A 19,201-nucleotide genomic window follows, 5' to 3' on the forward strand; every position below is an offset into this window, starting at 1 on the left:
ATGCTGGTTCTTCCTTTCCCTTCCCACGTTTTTAAGATGAGGAAGTTAATTCCCCAGTGTCCCATGATACAGTAATGCATATACACAGCAAGACATACATAGTTAAAAACTCAGTACACTTAGGGACTTAAAAACAAAACTCTTTATTACCCTTTCCCCCCTTGCTTTCCAGAGGCCATGCTCAAATCTTCTGTCTGTACTTCTGATACTTACTTCCAGACTTCTAAAGGATATGGTAATATCGCTCTTCATTAGTTTCCTTTTTATGGTAGTTAAGAATTTAGTTCTCACACCAACCACCTCATTCTATATTACTCCCCCCCCACACACACACAATGTCCCCAACACCAGTACACAGCTCTAAACAACTTTCAGATGTGTGTGTTTACGATGCTGAGCCTTTCCTGGGCTTCTGTGGGCAAAGTGCTTTCACATACGGACAAATCCCTCCCCACAGGTACTTGGATCCCAACATCCTCCACTTGCCGAGTTAACACTTCTACAAAAGCCTTTTGGCACCTTTTATTTCGTTTCATCTTCTATTCTTTCCCTTTTGGTTAGCAATCCTATCCCTTCCCTAGTAAATTCCTTCACTTACTTCTTGTTGGTTATTCCTAGTTCTTAGCTTGGTAAAGAGCTGGCAGAGCTAGTAACTTAAGTCTTTTAAAAACAGATTAATTTTTTTAAAAAGTAAAAGCATCATTACGCTTAACGAAGTCAAATGGTATTAGCGTATATGAAGAAGTGAAAGTTTATGTAATCTGCCACTCAAGAGTTGCACTTACTATTATTGGTTTGGGGACTAGTCTTCCAGACCTTTTTTATATTGTCATGATTATACTGCATTATACTACCTATGATACCCACTGATACCATAGGTTTTAAAATAGTACCACTTTATAGTTTAACATTTGCTCAGTTTACTCAAGAATATACTGTGAATATTCTATCTAATCTACTATATCATTTTTCTCTTTATAACTTTTAGAACTTACGTTCTAGCTCCTGTGTATCCCGTCTTGTCCTGTGCATTTCCCACCCTTTCCGTTCACCTGCACTCACCGGCTTAGCACCATGTAGTGCAGCTGTGTGCATGTCTCATCACGCTCCAAACCTGGCCCATCCGCCAAGTCTTTTCCCAGGAAGCCCCACCCGCCTGCCTAGAGGCCCAGTGCTGTCAGCTGCCATTCCAAGGTGGTAGCACTTGGGACCACAGCATTAGATTTAGCTGCCTCCTCTTCTCTCCAGGACAATGAGATCCCACCCCACCATGCCTCTGATCAATGGGCCTTGATCATTGTTCACATGCTCATCACCATGCTACTGCCTACGTGCCCTAATGGGAGCCTCTCTTCTCTCTCCCACTCCTTTCCTGGTGTCCTCTGCCACTCTGTGGCTTTGATCAGCAAAAGTCCCCATATCCTCAACCAGTCTAAAGCCTCCCTCCAGCTCTCTGCCTTCAGTGAAGCCCTCTTCTCTATTGAAGATCACCCCAAGTGGGTTTTCTTTTTTCTTATGTCCCCCCACACTAGAAGTAAGGTTGCATGCTCTTGCTTACTTCAGGTCTGTTCTGCCTCCCCCCACTGCAAACACTAGTGTTTTCCTGAGGCACACACCACCTGGCCTCACACCCCTCGCCTCACCTCATGCTGTTCTCTACCAGCTGCTAGGAGCTATAGGCATAAATTCTCATCTTGTGGCCACCACGTGAGAAAGCTACACACACCTGAACCTTTCTTCAATGTTTACTCCCTAAGTCCCACCTCTGATGACAAGCTTACACTTTTACCCCTTTTTGCAACTGCGAGTATTTTTGGTCCTTAAGCACTGTTTTTTACTACTTTTCTTGGCCCACAACAATAGGCTTCAGGAGCTGGCTGCTCAATCAAGGCTCATTGATTGCTTTGGTACAGATAGGACTAATGAAGAATGTGTGCCTTTAATCCCCCCTTTGAAGGTTTTAGGTCATAAATTCAAAAGCAGTAAACTTTAAGAAAAAAATTTTTATTCAAAATGTTTTTTCATAAAAAGTATTGGAATGAATATGTAGACAAGACATTTAGAAACGATTCTTCTGTTTTAGATAGTTTACTGGCTCAGTTCTAAGGCTGCCCTGGTCAAGTCCTCCAGAAATGTCACTTATGCAGAAGTGTGGCCTCATGGGAAGGGGTTTTTACTGTACTGAAAGGCAGCCAGATGAAGCCGAGATTTGAAGCGCTCAGCTTCCAATTCCCGGAAGAAAGCATCATCGTCGTTTTGTGTGATCATGTACTGCAGCTGCTGAATTTCCTTCTCCATCTTAGACCTCAGCTCCCTTTTCGCCTTATACAATGTCTAAAAGAGAACGCATGTCATCCTGCTATTCACAACATATACCCAGGCCCTCATCTTTTATTCCCTCTCATCAAGTTCCTGCAATAATTTTAATAATTTAGCAGCTGCTGTTACAGAGGCCTGAATAGATAGACTTAAAATAGGATAAATATTTTGGACCATAGATGAACCTTCTTACTAGTATTCTCTCCATTCCCCTTAAGGTATAATTGTTTTCTATTTCTTAAAAATGTGAGTAAATGATTTCTATCTTGTTAATCATTACCTGGGCCTGGGATTTCTCTCTGGCTTTGAGTTCTTGATGTTCCTGTGTTATGGCTTCTGCCAGCAATGAAAACTGTTTACGGGGAAGAAAAAAAACCAAATCTTTTATTTGTCCGTAGTCAAAAAACGGCAGTTCTTATTATACTTAATGTCCAGAAGCTTAAAATCTTTATTTTAATAGAAATAGGGCAATATAGATTCTGTTCTTTGGTCAAGGACTAGCTTATTTATCTTAAATTTCAATCTTGAAAAATGGGGTCAGTTTAATCTGAACGGCGACAAGTTCTGAATTACTATGTGCAGATTTACCGTTCGGCAGGCTAAGCAGACCCCTGACAGGGTGGTCACGGTTACGCACATTAGGAATGTAAACAAGCAGCAGGAGCCCACCTGGTCTCTATAGTAGTTCTCCATTGAGTCCAGCTCATTCTGGTGTTGTCTCTTCTGTTCATCTCGCTTTTCTCTGGCATAGTTTCTTAGGTCTCGCAATCTTTGCTTTTGAATTTGTAAACCTTCTTCAAATAACTTCTTAAATATCTATCAGTTATTAAGTCAGAAAAATTAAGTTAGGCCAAACTTTTATGGAGGAATATAATCATTTTACCCAGTTGGAGGTATATACTCATTGTATTCCACAAAGATTTTTTCAAAGCAACGGATTTACTAGATGTAATTCACATACCATAAAGTCTACCCTTTGAAGATGTGTAATTCAGTAGGTTTTAGTAGATTCAGAGTTGTGCAACCATCACCACTAAATTCAGAACATTTTCATCACTCCAAAAAGAAACCACACCCCCCCACAGCAGCCATTCCCCATTCTGCCCTCCCCAGGCAACTGCTGGTCTACTTTCTACAAATTTGCCTACTTTGGACATTTCATATAAATGGAAGAATATACTATGTGACCTCTTGTATCTGACTTCCTTCACTCAGCCTGTCTTCAAGGTTCATCTATATCATAGGAGGTTTCAATCCTTCATTCCTTTTTATTGCCAAAGATGATTCCAGTGTATGGATATGTCATATTTTATCTCCTCACCAGGTGATGGCATTTGGGTTGTTTCCTCTTTTTTGGCTATTATGAATAATGCTTCTGCAAACATTTGTGTACAAGTTATTTGTGTGCACACATAACTAGGAGTGAAATTGCTGAGTCACAGCAGCTCTATGTCTCACCTTTTGAGGAAGCCCCAGACTGTGTTCCAAAGTGGCTGCCCCACTTTACCACCCCACCAGCACGCAGAAGGGGTCCAACTTCTCCACCCCCTTGCCCACGTCTTTTTTATTTCCGCCATCTGAGTGAGTGTGAGAGCTGTCTCACTGTGGTTTTGATCTGTATTTCCTTAACGACTAATGGTGTTTCAGCATCTTTTCCTATAGCCCACAGAGTCTTTAGCTTTCAGAAAAGATACCTAAAGCAGCCATGTAAACAGGGCAGGAGCCCAGAGCAGAAACAAATGCTGCGTCTCCGCTCGTGCGTAACTGAGGGTGATGTGGTTACCATCTGACAGACCACAGGAAACAAACTGTTCAAAGGACTTGGATATGCTCACTTGTTCTCTGTTGATTAGTGAGAATTCTTGATCAAAAACTGGTTCTTAGAGCCATGGATTCATTAGCCAGCCATGTTCCCTTAGTCGAGTCACTTAACCTCTCAAAGCCTTAGTAGTATCCTCTAGAAATGAGGATAACAGTAAGGCCCACTTCACAGTATTCAGCCCAGTTAACTATAATTACCTTAATGTTTTACTCCAGGAATGAAATTTATTGCCAGTTTAGAATCCCAAAATATTAAGCATTTCAGCTCGATTAGGATGAGACAGTAAGTACTTGGTGGAAACACCTCAGAGCCCATGTATCCTGTTATTTTCCTGATTTTATGTGGAAACCAGGTCATCCACTCACACCTTACATTTCTGTCTGGGATACACTGCTTCCGAACCCCTAAAAGCAGTTGTATGAGAGAGGTCCCTATGTGCAGGGGGTCAGAGGGAATTGACATGAGGGCCGTGGAGACTGTGAACAGACTGGGATGTACTGTGGGGTTGGTCATAACAACACGAGGGATGGCCAGTCTGACCTCGCACAGCCAGCATTTTAGGACTTGTATTTGAATTTTAGATTCAAATTGGGAGTTATAAACAGAAAAGGTGGTCCCAAAAGGTAACAGATACAATTCACCTTCCTGACAGCGTCAGCTAGAAGAGCCACACTTACCATCTCTTCTCGGGTCCTCATTCTCATCATTTTTGCACGCAGCTGGACTCTATAGTCGTCATAGTATTTCCGGGCACGAACACACTGCTGCCGATTTTCTTTCATTTTTGATTGGGTCAGCTTCTGCCTGTGAATGCGGTCCTTGAACTCTTGCTAAGAAAAGGAAAGGGAAAGAGGAAGAGACTCCAATACTCTCACCTGCCCACTCCCCATCACAGTACCTTCAAGCCATACGCCAGGTGTGGAGGACCCGTGGCCTAATGTCTGGGCACAGAGCATGAAGACCGTCAGTCCCCAGAAGTCCTCTAGCCTTTGGTAGGTTTGTCACCTCAGTCCTAAGAGCCAGCCCAGTGGGCCCCCAATGCTACAGAGGACCTCATTTCCCTGTCCTACCAGGGCATCACCTAAGCCACACCCAAATGCTGGTGCAGAAGGAGTAGAAAAATGGCACTCTTACAAGCAAGCTTTGAGTTACCAAGTGTTTCGGTTAAAACTAAGGAAAGTAGGCAAGTTCTTACAAAGTAGTGAGGATGAAATGAGGGCACGCATATAAACCCTTCATCTAGGTGTTCAGGTATTTGTTTCCTTTGCCCCATAGAAGTACCACATGCAGGCCCTCAGACGGCTTTCCCTTCCCTGGAATTGTTTTTGGGATGATAGTTCACATTGCTTATTTTACATTCAACCAAGCATTTTAAAATCTCCTCCTCTGGCATATTGTCTTTGATCTGTCCTTTGCCCCCATTATATTCAACAGAGTATAATGCACTGTGTATGATTCTCTAACCAAATAATAATGGAGGCTGGAAAACCACCTCAGCTCTCTATATGGGACCTAAGAAAGCACTAGTTACAACCATGTGGTACCTCAAAGGGGTTATGAAGATTGACTCAGACGTGGATTAAAATCTCAGCCTTGCTCCTTACTGATTATGGTGGGATCCAGGGCAAGTTAACATCTCAAAGCCTCAGGTTTTTCATTTCATAGAAAATGTCTCCATCATGTTACAATGAAGACTAAATGAAACTGGGTATTGTAAAGCACCTAGCACCTTCCCACTCATTGGTTTTGGTTCAAGTGCTAGATGCTTCTATAGGCAAGTATTCGAGGTAACAGTCTGTGGGGCTATTGCCCAGCTGGTACAAATAAAATTAATATAAGTTATAAAATCAAAATGATAATACACAACTTGCTCTTGACATACCAGTCTCTTGTTATGTTCATATTCTTTCTTGACAAGTGCAGTAAGCAGGTCATGCCTTCTTAAGGCTTCTTCTATCTTTAAGGGGGACAATAGGGAAGGAGGTTAATGATGCTATTCCCTAAATTCTCAAGGATAAGCTCTTCCCCTTTCTGCTTTATATTCCTATGCTTAAAATTGACAGTCAGCTTACTTCATCCTGGAGTTTCTTCTTTGATCGATTTTCTCTATATGCATCCTTTTTGAGCTGTTCAATCTGTGCAATTTGCTGTTTCCACATTGTGCTTAGTGTTTGGTCAGAAACATAGAGAAATGGAAACTGCTCAAGCATCAGGGGAAGGAGACTGTGTTCGTTCACTTTCACTGCAAGGTTAAAAACAAATGCTCTTAATCTGAGAGACTTGCTGAAAGCTTTTAATAAGAACTCTCATCCCACTTTCCTGATAGATCAAAGCTTATCTAAGTGATGCGGTTCTGAACCTGAAAAGAACAATTCTAAAAGTATGTTATTACTTTTGCATTCTCTCTGTGATCGCAGTAAGCCAGCTACTAGTATGGATGAAAAGAAACAGTTCTGATTAATGACAAGCTGGTCTTGTGAAGTCCATCCTACCTGCTCGGTTGACTTGGGTCCTTGGGTGGATGCTGTGTGTGTGGTCAGACTCCTCAGCCCTACTGGGCGGCAAAGTCTGTGTGATTGGATGTAGTTAGAAGGCCAGCAGTCTTTGAAAATGCACGCTGGCATTTCCCATGACCTCATTTTCCTTTTAACAGGACTCTAACACTCACTGGCACCCACTGTCAATATAACAGGAGCTGGGCAGGCCATCTGCTTGCTTTGGCGCATCCCTCTGGTTCTACCAACTTCCCAGAAACAAAGAAAAGGCAGCCAGCGTGAGTGGGCAGAGTAAAGCTAAAGCTGGAGCAGCAGGTGGTAGCCCTAGCATGCCTTTGGTGCCAAGGTACAGGTCTTCCTAAGATGACATTGAAGAATTTTAAATAAATCCCTTATTTAAGAGTCTTATCTCTTTACAGAAATCTAGTGTATGGGAGTGATAAAGGAGAGCACTTCCTCCAACTAACTGGTGGATGTAGTTTTCAGTGCTGTGTCCGTGGAATGTAGCAAACACTTTCAAAGGGTGCCAGTTTTCCATAAAGTACAATTTTGTGGTTCTTACTTGGAACTACTTTATTTGGCTTTGGCAAGCGACCTCTTGGACTTGGAGTTCTGGTGTTTCTGGAGTACATCTTCCAGGGTTGACTACGTTTTGGAGTTCCTTTATGACCTTCTCCGTGTATTTTTTCCTTAGAAGCAGATATAAAACAATAGAAATAAGAGAAAAGTCTAATAACTCTTTTATACATCATCTTACATATTAACAAAATAGCTAATTCCTAGCCAAACCACCTTACTTGAGATTACTAAGATCTGGTTAGTATTATCTACTCTAAGTAAAAAGAATCTCTTGGCTTCTGGTATCCTTTGGAATTTGAAAAAGCACTGAATTTTTTCCCCCGACTTTTCACAGTCACCATAGTCCCTCCCACACCCTAAATACAACTACAGATGTTTTGATGTACTTGTTTCTTTTTAAATCCACATGGAAAAAAACTGTCAAAGTTCTCAATGTTTAGTGGTAACCATATAGTACTTTATATCCTGTTTTAACATTTTAGCATAAGCATTTCCCCATGCTTTTATTTTCTGTAACCATTCTTTCAAAAGGCGATGGAAACTTATCCTTTGGGTTTCTTCCAACCAGGTGTGTAACATTGAGCTTTCCGGTCTTTTCTTACTCCCTACAAATTGTCAGCCTAGATTACCTTTTAAACCCTTGGTGAACTGCTGAGCAATAGAACCACTTAACAACTGAGGAAAGTTTTGGGCAAGAAGGAAAAATGCTAGTGTTCCTTGGTACCATGAGTTGTTACGTTTTAGCAACTTGGCTACCCTATGAATAAGAGAAAAACCCCACGTCATGAAATGAAATCCTGCCTTTTTCTAAGGAGCTAATGATTAAGGCCCTGCTGCTCATTTTTTCCTTTTAAAAAGTTCATCTCTCTGTACTTTCCACGATCTGATCAAATGGCATTACAGCAGAGACTTTTACCCACTGTTTCCTCCTCGTCGTTTATTCCTGGAGGTCCAATATTCTCTTGAACTTTATTTCTTCTTAGTTCCCTTTCAAATGCCTCAGTTATTGCCTACAAAGGAAAAGGCCATATGATCTTTAGTCACAAAAAAATATACCAATCAGAATGAAGGAAAAAAATTCACCTAAGATCCTGCCATTTTATTTTAAAAAGTTCCTTTCAGGCCCTATAGCACAAATTCACATTAGTTCACAGACATGTACTTGGGACATAAAATGAAATTCCACACAATGCATTTTTTTGTTCTCATAGTTCTTATAATTATTTTGATACTCCCTTGAACAGAAGTTACATATTATGTTGAAGTTACACACTATTTAAGATATACTATATAGCAGAGAACTTAAGCTTTCTAAATTTGTATTACACTTCAAAATCCCTATTTCATAGCAGAAAGTCTTCCTGACCATCTCCTCTCATTCCTGTTTTGGGCACTTTCATCCTATCGGTAATTTAAATGGGCTGTCATATTTAATCTACCTCAAATTCTATTCATCCCTGAAGCTCTCTCTAAAAATATCAACCCTTACTGATCTACTCATTCTTAATTCCCTTCAGTACTGGGTATATCTGACAAGATTATAGTCTTTTTAAAATTTTGTGAGTGCAAGTTTTATGCTCCCTCACTGGGGACACAAAAGCTATGTCACACAACCTTCCCTCACCTACTCACGAAGATATGATAGGCATTTTAGCTTTAATCAACAGCATGGTCACTGGAGCACTTCGCTGAAGGTAAATGGTACGCCTGCTGCCCAATGGCAGTCGGGAGATGGAATGTACCTTTGCCTGAAATCGACGGATATCTGTTTCTTTTGGCTTTCGCTGCCTTTTCCTTTCCATGTGGAACTGTTTGTTTCTGTTAACTGGAGATGGAGAGAGTGAATGAGATCTGTAGGGTGTCTTTCTATGCACGGCAAGTCCTACAACACAGAAGAGACAAACACCATTAGTTCCTGACAACCAGGAATGTTAAGGTGGAAAACAATAGCTGATTTTCACCAAGCGCCAAGAGAGTGTGAATGTGCTAAGTGTACCCTAAGTGTACTCTCTCTTGCGTCTAATTTGTATTTGTATTCTTTAGTCGCACCAAGTAAACAGACAAATGCACACAAATGTGCATTCTCTCAAAGAAGTACTTAGGTTCTATATTCAACTTGGGGTTGAAATGGAGCAAAATGTGGAATGCCAGCTGTATACGAAAGCCAATATTAAGTGCTCTTGGTGGTAGAGGAAGAAAGAAAATGTTAAACCATCTGAGTCATACTGTCTCCTCTCCTTTTGCCTACTCAAATCTTATTCTTAGCATAATTTAGCTTATTCTAAGTAGCGCTGATTATTTCCTACTTAGTCATTTAGCCCTCCTAGTGATCTAACAAATCACTTCTCTCCACAAACCTTTTCATGTCCCATTGTTTACAGCTGTGCTTGGGCATCTGATAGTTGTGAGGAGGGGGACTCTGCCTTTTTAGAAAACTGGATTAATTCAATATAGTTCTAAGGTCAAGGAAATTAATTTGAATCTGTTCTAAATAAATTCTCCCAGAGAACTTGTATTTTCCTGGGCTTTTATTTTTCCTTTCACTGTCTTTTAATTCAAATCTTAATTCATTTCGAATTCTGAGATATGGAGAAAAACTGAACCACAAAATCTATTTAAAATGATGTTTTTAGGACATTTTACTATAACTAAAACATATTCTTCTTTAGAAACAGAACATGTAATTAAAATAACATTTTAATTTACAATGTTTGCAAAACTGGATACCATATGTATGTGTATCGTAAGAGAACATATATGTTCCTTGGTTAGGGTTCTAGAGATTACCTGAGCAAAGCATAATGAAAGAAAGAGGAAATAAGAGAGAAAAATTATTCTTGGAGGAAAAAAACCTGAAAAATTTCAGGAAGTTTCAGATGAGAAATACTATTTCTAGAGAAACAAGGATGGACAAAGTAGACAAAAGGGAATGGAAAACATACAGTATCCTCGTTGGTGGAAGACATTTACTTGAACTTGCACAAATAGTAGGAAGTATCTGCAAAAAGGTGGCAAATCACAAACTCATGCATTGCTAACGTAAATACGAGTATAAACTGGTGCAATCATTCTGGAGGAGAATTTGGCAATGGTACCAAAGTGTAAACTCCTTGATCCAGTAATTCTAATAGATGTAGATCCTAGAAAACTTGTTACCAGTTCTTCATTGCAGAACTGTTTATAGTTAATCTACATGTCCTACAATAGGGGAAATGGTAAGAGATATATATACAAACACAAATGAGGTAAATTGTATGGCTTTAGTTACATCATAGTTTAAATGAATGAAATGGATATATGTTAATTACATATAGTTAAAATGAATGAAATGGATCTATAAGTATCAACACAAATTTCCAAAAACAATGTTAAACAAAAAGCAAGTTGCCAAACAATATATACAGTATTTATATGTAAGTTTTTGAAAAACATAAAACAATAGCATATTTAGACAGGTAACATATAGACTGTTAAAAGAATAAAAACGGGGCTAAAAGGGTTCCTGCTCAAGATGGCAGTACAGGAGTGATGTCAGCAGTAGGAAGACCCCTATGTATCAACCCTTAAATTTACAACTAATCAGACATCTCTAACTCAACAAAGGTTTCTCTGTTCAACACACTACCAGGCCCAAGAGATCCACACGTCGGTACATCTGGAGGTGGGCGTATTGGAATGTGTAAGGGAGGCAGGACGGGGGTGAAGGACAGGGACAATACCCGCAGGTGTTTTGCTCCAGCTAACAGAACAGCAGTGTGCAGAAGGAGTGCAGCCCACACACTGCGGCCTGGCAGAAGGTAAGAGGGGCAGAAGCAGTGTCTGCATCTGAGACTCCGGCTCCCTACCCTGAGTGCAGCGGAGCCGTGAGGCAGCCATGGAGACATGCCTACAGCCTTTTCACTATAGCACAGTGGCACCAGCAGCCATAGGGAACTAGGTAGCAACATGGCAGGCTTGAAAACCCAGCTTACCCTCACATGCCACATCCCCCCACCGTGACAGTGATACCTGGAGACCCAGGTGACTAAGACACAGCAGGGACACACACCATCCCAATCACCCAGGTGAAGACTCCTACTAACACAGTGACACTCCAACCAACCAACCACAACCCCAGAGGATCAAAGCACAGAGAAAACAAACTTGTACTATAGCACCATCTACTGGAAAACAAAAGAAAGACTTAATCATCAATCTACCGACTTGTTAAAATCAAGACTGTACCTAAATAAGATGTTCCCTACTTCCACTTTGCCAGCAGTGGAACAACCCATCAAGCACCATGAACAAACAAGGTAACAGGTAACAGAAAGCAAATGACAATTCTCCGGAAACCAAATCAAAGAGATGGAACATTGTCATCTATTTTATTTATTGATTTATTGATTTTAGAGAGGAATGGGAAAGAGAAACACTGACTGGTTCCCTCCCATATGTGCCACAACCAGGGATTGAACCTGCCACTTAGGACTGTAACCTGACCTGCAATCTAATCGGATGTGCCAACCGAGCCAGAGCCATGTCATTATAGCAGAACATTGTTATCTAGACAACTGCCCTGGCCGGGTAGCTCAGCTGATCAGAGCATCATCTGGATATTCCAAGGGTGCAGATTTGATCTCTGGTCAGGGCTTGTACTAGAAGCAACTGATGAATGTATAAATCAATGGAACAACAGATCGATATTCTTTCCCTCCCCCCTGCCTCTAAAAATCAATTTAAAAAAACTGTAGACATTTGATGTTTCTTTCTCACACTGATGTTTCTTGCCCTTCCTCCCTCCTTTACCCTCTCTCTAAGTCAAAAATAAAACATAAAAAATTTTTTAATTAAAAGAAAAAAAAAAGATAAGGCGATTCAAGGCAGTGCACATGCTGAGGACCTGAAGCCACAGTGCCGCTACTTTCAAACATGTAGTAATGTTCATGCTTTGAAGCCAAAGCATGTGTGTGTCTTTGGTTGTCCTTCATTCAAGTACAGTCATCCACACCGACTGCTGAAAGCAACTGCTGTCCGTGGGGACAGACTGCAAGCTCTTAGACACTGGAGAAAACATCAAAGAATAGGGTTGAAGGGAAGAGAAACTGCTGAGGCCACAAAATAACTGAAGACTTCTGAGTGGGGAGTCCAAGATTTTGTTCAATCAGTTCCACAATCATTCAACCAGCATATTCTAGGCACTTTTCATGCGCAATGACCATCCACCAGTGAGACAGACCATGCTGGCCTCAGACTTGAGTCTCATTCGGGTTTCATCATTTACTGACTCTAAGACCATGGATAAGTTTTGTCCTTGAGCCCCATCTTATCTGTAAAACAAGGATAATATCTTCTTGACTTGGGCATTGTTCCAGTTAAAAGTGAGGTCTTGCCACTCTACAAAGATAGTCTGTGCTAAACCCTGCTGATATCAAGGTCTAACATTTGCCCTCAGATTGGAGGACTTCCCACAGTGCCCTTGTTTAGTTCCTGATGAGCGCAGAGAGCCCAGGAGGTCAGCAGCCAAGGCCCTCTGGCACTACTTCCACAGATACCTGCACCCCCATGTTACAACAGTCAAGGTATGGAAACAACGTAAACGTCCACTGACAGATAAATGGATTTAAAAATGGGATATATACATATACATGCCCATACATACAGTGGAATATTGTTCAGCCCATAAAAAGAAGGAAATCCTGCCATTTGTGACAACATGGATAGGCATGGAGGGCATTATGCTGAATGAGGTATGTCAAACAAAGATAAATGCTGTATGATCTCACTCGTTTATGGAACCTATACAAACAAAGATACAGAGAACAGATTGGTGGGTGACAGAGGTGGGGGTTGGGGGTTGAGCAAAATGCATGATGGTGGACAAAAGGTACAAACTTCCATTATAAGTTCTGGGGATATAATGTACATCATGGTGACTATAATTAAAAATACTGTAATGCATATTTGAAAGTTGCTAAGAGATAAGATCTTAAAAGTTGTATGTTAAACTTACTGTGGTAATCATTTTGCTATATATATATGCTGTACACCTTAAACAAGTACAATTATAAATGTCAGTTATATCTTAACAAAACTGGAAAGGAAAAGTAAAAATTGGAATAAGAGAAAATGGTGTCAATCTTGAGAGTAGCTTCTTTGGAGGAAAGGAAAGAGAATGGACTCTGAGAAGGACAGATGGGATCTTTCAATTCTTCCTTCAACACAAAGGTGTAAAGAGCAAATATAATTGTTAACATCTACTTCTAGATGGTGAAGATACAGGTATTTAGATATTATCTTTGATCCTTTTCATATCTCTGGAACATTTAAAATGAGGAAGCCAGCCATTACAAAGACACAGAAGTACCTAAGTGTTCCCCTGCCTGTCCTCATCCTGGCCTCTCTGGGATAGGTACCTGGCCTTCGCTTCTTGGGCCCATGTTCCATGACGCTGTCACTGTGCTGAGACAGTGTCTCATTCCCACTCTCCACCTCTTCATTTCCAATATCTTCTTCTCCATGGTCAGTGTTTTCTTTAATTCGATCACCCAGGGCACTTTTTAACATCTATCAAGAAAATTCAACATCTTTCCATTGACAACAGCAGAATGCAAGTTGGAAGGAGTACACAGACAAGCTTCCCCTGATAATTAGGTACTAATAACAAGGTTTCAAATGCTAATGCATGTTTAGTTTCCAAAGAGTATGTATCAGTGCTATGGACTATTCAGTTCAATGAAGTTTAGAGTAAGTCACATAAGGATTTAATATATTTATTCAATGATATCCCCAAACTGTAATATTGTATTTTGGGAGAATCAGAGATCCATCTAATTTTATAACAGATCTGTCTTTAGTGACAAAGGGAAACTATACAGATGTATCAAAAGAGAAATGGTTTAATATAGTCTCTTATGTTAAATAATTAGTTTTCATCAGAATTCAATAAAAATTTGGATAAATCTGTACCAAATTTGGTCATAACATGAAAGGTTAGCATTCTCACCCTATGTCCTTCCTGTCTGACTTGTGGATCATTTTCACAGTAAGTAAAATACAAGTAATTTTCCAGGTTCTTAGCTCACTTTCACTTTCAATTATAAGATCACTTAAAGCTCACCAACTATGACAATCTCTATAGATAAAAACAAGACTTGCCCAATCTAGTTCAGAGAGCTGTTGAGAAAGTTTCTCTGACACTGCATGTAATTCTTGTTCTGTGAATCTCTTTCTTGGCTTCTGGGAAAAAGATGAATCCCAGGAAGAGGCTGCAGCTCCGTTTTCATATCTGTAATAAAAGTGACTATGTGACATGTAGGTATGTATATTATGTAATTTAAAATAACTGTAATATCTGCTTTAACAAATATTTCTTCACAGCTTAGTTTGGAGAGTATGTCCCTTTGCCTAACACACTGTAAACAGGGGAGCCTGCAGTAATGGTACCTTTTTCCTTTGGGAAGTTTCCTTGTCCTAGGGCTTTGGACTTGAGCTGGAAACGTTTCCTGTTTGCTATCTTTAGGCAACTTGGAAGTTAAGAAAACTCCATGATCTGGTTCCTATTAAAAACAAAGGAGAGTCGATTTAAAAAACTACAAAGACAACACATAAAAATAACATTTTGGGTGTGGCGGAAGGGGAGAACCTGTTGCACAAAGCTAGGTCCCTTTATTCTCCACGTTCTGGTTTTTTTTTTAAATAGAGTATTTGCCAAAATACTCTACTGATAACTGATACGAAAGTAATGGAGCAGTGACTATAAACTTGTAATTAGAGAAAAAGAATGGCTCAGAATGCCATTCAAATATAAAGGCAGGTGAGGTGTTCACAAATATGAAAAATATGACTATACCTGTACAATGAAAAAATGATCAAATCACAAATGGAAAGTATTAAAGTCATGTTTCATAGCAAGAAGTAAATATCAACTGTCCAAAACTGAAACAGTTAAAGACAAAAACCTCCCAAAATATCAATATAAACTAACATTTTTAACAATTTATTTCTTAACCTTAGAGGGAATCTTATGGAAAATACTTCTTGTGGTGAAGAAACATTCGATGTTTCACAATGTGTTCAGTTTCACTTCAGTATCCTTTTCTTCTATTAAAGTTAAATTTAATATTCTTTAGTAAGTAACTAATATTTTAAAATATTTTTTAATTGAAGTTTAAGGGTCCTGCTCAAGAATTATTTCAAAATGAACATTCCCACTTAAATGCCACGCAGGTTGAGAAAGAGAATATTACCAGCAACTCCCAAGTCCTTTCACCACCCTCCCAGCCTCTCCCAAAGTAACCACTGTCCTATGGTGCCTTTTCTCCCTTTTTTCCATTTACACTCCTATCTGAATAGATGCACAGAATGTTTAGAATGATGATCACCTAATGCAAATGAGGCTCATTTCAGCTCTGCACTTTTTCTGCATTGTTTGACTTTTTAAAAATGAGAATGTATCATTATTTATAAATTCACTCTTTGCATATAACTGCCTGTTCTTATTTTTAGAAAGACAGGGACAGGTTAACTGTATAAAAGGATTTTTTCTTTTAAAAGAATGAAAGAATGGAAGCAACTAGGACCAGGGATCGAACCCACAACTAGGTATGTGCCCTGACTGCAACCTTTTGGCTATGGGATGACACTCCAACCAACTGAGCCACACCAGCCAAAGCTATGTACTTTTAAACACTTCAAATTACTTAATTAGGGGCATACAATATGGGTTTTGAAGCTAGAATGCCTGAGTTCAAATCCTGACTCTACAATTGCTGTATGATCTGAGGCAAGATACTAAACCTCTATCAGCTTCCTCATGAGAAGTAAAACCAGTACCTATTCCAGAGCTGTGTTGGGAAGAGTAAATTATTCAATACCTGTAAAGTACCTGGAACGTGTCTGCCCAGCACAAAGTAAATATTCTGTGTATGTTGGCGCTTACTATTTCCCTTTTTATACATTTATCCTGCCCCTATATTCCTAAAGAAAGAACACGTAGGTGTATGAGGTAAATTTTAAGAAGTGCAGTGCTCTAATTGATTAGTGTAATATCCTTGACTACTATTCTGAGACTTCTTTAAATATATACACATCTAACCAACTGAAAGCAAGCTTTTTTACTTACCACAGAAAATGCTGTGCCCTCTCCAGTAGAATTCATGGCAGGGAAGCAGTGACTTGAATGCAAGTATTCTTTTCCCATGGGACAGGGCGCTCGATGTTCTGCGGGGTGGTAGGGTGCATGTAAAGGAATAGCTGATCGGATAGGCTCCCCTAGCTTCCTAGCACTCGGAATCATATCCACAGGAGGAATTTCTGCTAGTTGGACAAATTTAAGCGAACATTAATAAGAAACTTGAAGAAATCAATCATTTTATGTATACATGTACCTATATAAATATGTTCACAATAGGACTTAGAAATAAATTGTAACTTGATTTTTTTAAAAAGCACACAGAAAACAAATCAGGGACTCATCCTCAGTAAACAAGTAGGGCTCTAATTAAATTAGGAAGAATGTAATATTATCATAAAAGTCTTCTGAAAAGTTACTTAAAAGGAACAAAAAATTACTAAAAACCCTAAATGGCTTGAAGAATGGCTATATAAATAATGTTTCATCCACCTGTTATAAAGGTAGCCATTAACAACAGTTTTATGTAATACTAAGCATATGAAAATCCCAGAGATAACAATAAGAAACAATATTTTTTGGAAAAAATACAATAAAAAATTATTTTAAAAAAGAAACAATATTTTTCAAGTTATTATATTTTGTCATTCACTAATAATTTGAAGACCACCAACTAATAAACGAATATAAAGTCTCTGAAGGAGAGGATTTAGGTAATGCAAAAACATGTAACCAAAGATCATCTTAAAAAGAAATCAGCTCATAATTAATACCAAACATTTACAAAATAAGACCATCTAAAACCAAAAAGAACTGGATAAAGGTAAAGCAACAAAAGTAAAAGGGCTCATAGCAACAGCAGTGTCCCAGGCACCAATTACTCTCTCCAGCTCAGAGCAGCAGTCCAAGAACTAATAACATTGCTACTTACTGTCTTCAGTAAAGGATGCCTTATTCTGGGACAAAACACCAGATGCGGGACGGTGCGACACTTCCTCACGTGATTTGGCACACTGTACAGCTGAGGCTTTTTCAGACTGCTTTCTGTTAGGACTTTGAGTACCTAGAAAAGAAAATATTAAAGGTGAAATTTTTTATTGCTGAATGTCATTCTAACCAAGAATTTTGTACCCAGAGGATAAAAATCTCAGGAATGACAATCATAGAACTATGTGAGTTCTCATAACAATTACTTTTAATGACTATCTGATAGCAAGATGTAGTTCTGTAGCCCAGAATCATTTATACAACTTGAAAGCTAACTTTTACACAATGTTTCATTAGTTTGCTTTAGAAAAAATGCCAGAGTTGCAGAAATGCTGACTGTTGCAAGGGATATAGCTCTGGGCTAGGGGCCTTGGCTGGTATCATAATCAAAGATTTATAGATGAAACAAATTAAAATATTGAAATTGAGGGAATATCCACTTTGCTCCTTTACAAATCTATACTACACAAACTTAAAAAAAATTAATTTCTTGATTTTGAGAGAGAGAAACATCAATTTTTTGTTCCATTTATTTATGCATTGGTTGATTCTTGTATGTGTCCTGACCAGGTTCGAACCCACAACCTTGGCATATCAGGATGATGTTCAAACCAACTGAGCCACCCAGGTTATACACAAACTTTGCATAAATGAAATGGATTCATGACTTCCCCTCTCCTGACTTTTTATCCCTTTCCAGTTTAATGAAAGACTTCACAATAAACTTATTCTTCACTTTGAAAGTATGAGAATGTACCCTGAAAACTCACTGATACCAAAATGATCAACTGACATAATCATTAAATATGGAAAAATTCACCTTGTAGAGATCCCAAAATCCACGCAGTTTATTCAAAGACACTGAGTATTTTTAAATTTTTTACACTCATCTGATGTCTTTCAAAAATCAGCTAACATCCCTGGCTGCTGTTGCTCAGTTGGTTGGAGTGTTGTCCCATAACCAAAAAGTTGTGGGTTCAATCACCCATCTGGGCATGTACGGAAGGCACCCAATTGATGCTTCTCTCTCCCTTCTTATTTCTCTAAGAGTAGTGAAAAAATGGCCTTGGGTAAGGATGGGGAAAAAAATCAGCAACATCTGTTTGTGCTCTCTTCCTCAATCTAATACAATATGGCCATTTCATTTCAAAATGTTTTAAATATGCAAATCTCTCTCCATATGTTCACATTTCACATGAATACCATCTCCCTAAAAATCTAATGTTCAAAATTCATAAATTGGTCCACAATTTCTCTACTACCTGATACTGAATTTGTCATTAGTTTGACTCCAGACTTTTCATTTTTACCTGGGTCCATTTTTTTTCTTCAGTTTTTTTGTTTCTTCTGTGGATCAAACTGTTATTTTCCTTTGCAGATTTTCAACAGAACTCAGTCAAAGATCAGTATGAAGATAGTTGATGAGATTACAATAACATTAAATGTTAACTACAGTGATCGACCAAGCACTGTTAAAAGTTCTTTTGGTTTTAATTATTAAAATTTTGCAATTACAGTTGACATTCAGTATTACTTTAGTTTTAGGTAGATGCATAGTGGTTAGACATTTATATAACTTACAGAATGATCCTCCAAAACGTCGACACTATACGTAGTTATTACAATATCATTGATTATATTCCCTATGCTCTACTTTACATTTCCAGGACTATTTTATAACTATCAATTTGTACTTCTTAGTTCCTTCACCTTTTTCGCCCATTCCCCACCTCCCCCTGACAACCATTAGTTTGTTCTCTGTATATTATGAGTGTTTTCTTGTTGTTGTTGTTCATTTATTATTTAGGTTCCACATATAAATCACATGGCACTTGTCTTTCTCTTATTTAAAAAATTTTATTTATTTTTAGAGAGGTGAAGGGAGGG

At 38.9% G+C, this 19,201-nt stretch overlaps 1 protein-coding gene across 7 annotated transcripts in view; it reads right to left on the reverse strand.

Annotated features, from left to right (window-relative positions):
• Positions 1-1,983: 1,983 nt before the first annotated feature.
• Positions 1,984-19,201, reverse strand: part of CEP95 (centrosomal protein 95) — a 30,935-nt gene continuing 13,717 nt past the window's right edge. For 4 of the 7 annotated variants that reach the window (XM_090291589.1, XM_090291590.1, XM_090291586.1 and 1 more), the window contains exons 7-20: positions 17,259-17,390; positions 16,319-16,512; positions 14,641-14,753; positions 14,353-14,482; positions 13,611-13,761; positions 8,958-9,097; positions 8,136-8,225; positions 7,199-7,325; positions 6,214-6,383; positions 6,024-6,098; positions 4,819-4,971; positions 2,989-3,135; positions 2,600-2,671; positions 1,984-2,334 (exon numbers count right to left, since the gene is read on the reverse strand). In XM_090291589.1, the coding sequence (XP_090147715.1) occupies positions 2,158-2,334; positions 2,600-2,671; positions 2,989-3,135; positions 4,819-4,971; positions 6,024-6,098; positions 6,214-6,383; positions 7,199-7,325; positions 8,136-8,225; positions 8,958-9,097; positions 13,611-13,761; positions 14,353-14,482; positions 14,641-14,753; positions 16,319-16,512; positions 17,259-17,390 (1,871 nt within the window). In that variant the 3' untranslated portion in view covers positions 1,984-2,157. The remainder of the gene's footprint in view (positions 2,335-2,599; positions 2,672-2,988; positions 3,136-4,818; positions 4,972-6,023; positions 6,099-6,213; positions 6,384-7,198; positions 7,326-8,135; positions 8,226-8,957; positions 9,098-13,610; positions 13,762-14,352; positions 14,483-14,640; positions 14,754-16,318; positions 16,513-17,258; positions 17,391-19,201) is intronic. The other 3 variants (XM_090291587.1, XM_090291588.1, XM_090291585.1) reach the window with 3 other exon arrangements.

The sequence above is a fragment of the Furipterus horrens genome, unplaced genomic scaffold (assembly GCF_987537825.1).
Source record: "Furipterus horrens unplaced genomic scaffold, mFurHor1.1.pri manual_scaffold_11, whole genome shotgun sequence".
Lineage (NCBI taxonomy): Eukaryota > Metazoa > Chordata > Mammalia > Chiroptera > Furipteridae > Furipterus > Furipterus horrens.